Source organism: Sinocyclocheilus anshuiensis, unplaced genomic scaffold (assembly GCF_001515605.1).
Source record: "Sinocyclocheilus anshuiensis isolate Anshui unplaced genomic scaffold, SAMN03320099.WGS_v1.1 scaffold664, whole genome shotgun sequence".
NCBI classification, from domain to species: Eukaryota; Metazoa; Chordata; class Actinopteri; order Cypriniformes; family Cyprinidae; genus Sinocyclocheilus; species Sinocyclocheilus anshuiensis.
The window spans coordinates 56,724-59,576 of record NW_015554122.1 but is presented as its reverse complement, the minus strand read 5'-3'; the positions used below and the strand labels follow the sequence as shown (position 1 = coordinate 59,576).

The 2,853-nt window shown below is 37.2% G+C and overlaps 1 protein-coding gene across 1 annotated transcript in view; it reads left to right on the top strand.

Moving 5' to 3' along the window:
* Window positions 1-2,853, top strand: part of LOC107670045 (probable ATP-dependent RNA helicase DDX4) — a 49,505-nt gene that overhangs the window by 39,000 nt on the left and 7,652 nt on the right. Inside the window, exons 16-17 of the mRNA XM_016462523.1 lie at window positions 1,433-1,562; window positions 2,147-2,313. Coding sequence (XP_016318009.1) covers window positions 1,433-1,562; window positions 2,147-2,313 — 297 coding nt within the window. The remainder of the gene's footprint in view (window positions 1-1,432; window positions 1,563-2,146; window positions 2,314-2,853) is intronic.

The following is a 2,853-nucleotide window of genomic DNA, read 5'->3' as shown; positions in this document are numbered from 1 at the left end:
AATATCGTGATAATACCGTATACCGTGATAAAAGCATTAGCAATTAATCGCAACATGAACATTTGATACCGGCATATCCCTACTGGAGAATAAAAGATACATTCTTAGATGTTTTTGTTAGTACGTGAACGTTATCTTACACATTTTATCTCCCCAACAGATTAATTTGAAATAAGTTTATAATGCATGTTGGCTATTCCCAATTCAGAAGAGCGCACACACAGCCTGTGTCTGTGAATGCTTCTCATACTCGCTCCTCTTTGCCCCACGCGGTGCGAATCCCGCGTCACGGACGAGCCGTTCACGCTTGCCGCACACACAGTCTGTCTTGTAATGCTCGTTTATACTCGCATCTTGACGCACGCGCGCAACCTGTGTCGACTCGCGCCTGGCTCCGCGCTTAAAACGAATGTAAATTCAGTCTAACTGCTTGCAAATTTCACTTGGATGAAATTAAACATTCAGCACATTTTCCATTTAAACTATAATGGTGTCTATTTGATGGATTCTATTGGTGGGATGTAATCTGGCAGATGGCAACCAATATAACAACAGTAATTCCTATTGGAATAATGCCCAAAACAAAAAAAAGGAATTTTGTAATGGTTTAATGGGAACTATATGAATTTCTGTGATGGTTTCTATTGTTTTTTTCAGCAGGGTAATGATACCCATACTGTGCTGCACATTATTGACAATATTGAACTGAAGCTTGACTTTGCAAATGTAAAATCGCAAATCAAATTGCAATATCTGTCAAAAAAATCGCAATTTGATATTTTCCCCCAAATCGCACAGCCCTTAATATAGTGTCTCAGTCTAAATTATATGCACACTGGTGTTTATGAAGCAAATCAATTAGAATATAATAAAGATTTTATATTATTCCTATGACAGTAATATAGCCATATATTGTAAAACAATTGCACTCTAAAATAAATGAAAATGAATATTTCATAGGTATATTATTTTGCTTTACACTACAGTAGGGAAATTACAGCACTTTGGCCCTAATTTCTACACTTGCAAGAGATACTTTGAATTTGGACTGCATTACCCATTTCAAGCGCTAGCTGTTAATATTACATACTGCACCTTTAAGCTTTTGTTTTGACAAAACTCCAGCTTCAGTGAAAACAGGTTTACGAATCCGTTTCATTCTAAATGTAGTGAAATACTGTAATCATCTGCCCACACTGGCAGGCAGCCACAGTCTACTTAATGAATGGGAAACACTGGATACAGATTTTATGAGTCACCTTCATCTTTATTTATATAGAGCTTTATACAATACATGATTCAGATTCACAACTCCTTATTAGCTTTGAGTCCACACTATGAACTCGTATGAGTTCATTCATTCATTCTGTATTGCTGGTAGCTTCCAGGTTTAAAAATTATCCTGAAACAATTGGTTTTGTATCTTGTGTAGGACCTGTGTGCGTCCTGTGGTGGTTTATGGTGGTATAAATACTGGATACACTATTCGAGAGGTGTTAAAGGGCTGCAATATTTTGTGTGGGACCCAAGGACGATTGCTTGACATCATTGGTCGTGGAAAGGTCATTTTATTTTATTTTTCCCCCCTAATGTATTTAATAAGTATTTAATAAATGATAGAATATATGATGTGGCTGATATGTTTGATTACGTCTTTAATTGATTTTTCCGTACATTTCTGCCATATGTACATTAACTGACAGTCACCACTGATAAGCTACTACTAAATATTGTAGAAACTTAATTTTCTGTAAAGTTGCTTTGCAACGATTTGTATCGTGAAAAGCGCTTTACAAATAAACTTGAATTGAATACTACTACTACTAATAATAATAATAATAATTATTATTATTTATTTATTTTCTTTTCTGTTTACTTTTCTCTGTCAGGTTGGCCTGAGTAAGCTGCGGTATTTGGTTCTGGATGAAGCAGACCGAATGCTGGACATGGGCTTTGAGCCGGATATGAGAAAGCTGGTGGCTAAATATTGTAGAAACTTAATTTTCTGTAAAGTTGCTTTGCAACGATTTGTATCGTGAAAAGCGCTTTACAAATAAACTTGAATTGAATACTACTACTACTAATAATAATAATAATAATTATTATTATTTATTTATTTTCTTTTCTGTTTACTTTTCTCTGTCAGGTTGGCCTGAGTAAGCTGCGGTATTTGGTTCTGGATGAAGCAGACAGAATGCTGGACATGGGCTTCGAGCCAGATATGCGTAAGCTGGTGGGATCTCCAGGCATGCCTTCAAAAGAGGATCGACAAACCCTCATGTTCAGTGCCACCTACCCTGAAGATATTCAAAGGTCTGACTCTGACATGCTTTAAAGGGCAGCTCGCATTGTGCTGACAGATGCCGACAAACATCAACAGACGCATTAGTTAGGTTTTGTCTGTGTTACTCTTGTCTGTGTCTGTTGCTTTTGGTCGGCGCTTGTCACTGAACACGTTGAATTGGCTTTTGTCGGCTCTTGGAATGTGTGAAAAAGTTGGTCTGTGTCTTTCAGAATTGCCCTTGAAGAATTATTTTTCCAGAAACTGATCGTTCCAAACCTGTTTGTCTGTCTTCCAACACAAAAGATGTTAAATATTCAAGCTTCTTTTTGCAATTAGCCTATGTAAAAGGTTACAAAGTTTCAAATATAAAAAAAAAAAAGAACAAAAACCACCAGAATAGGAGTGTGCAAACCGGTTCTGAGGGCTCAATAAAAATGGCCTGAAGACAGTGTGCTGCTTTTGCTGCTGCGTTGAACAATCTAGCTACAAGTAGGGCTGTGTATCACCAGCAAAGTCACGATACGATACGTATCACGATACAGAGGCCACGATACGCATCACGATACAGG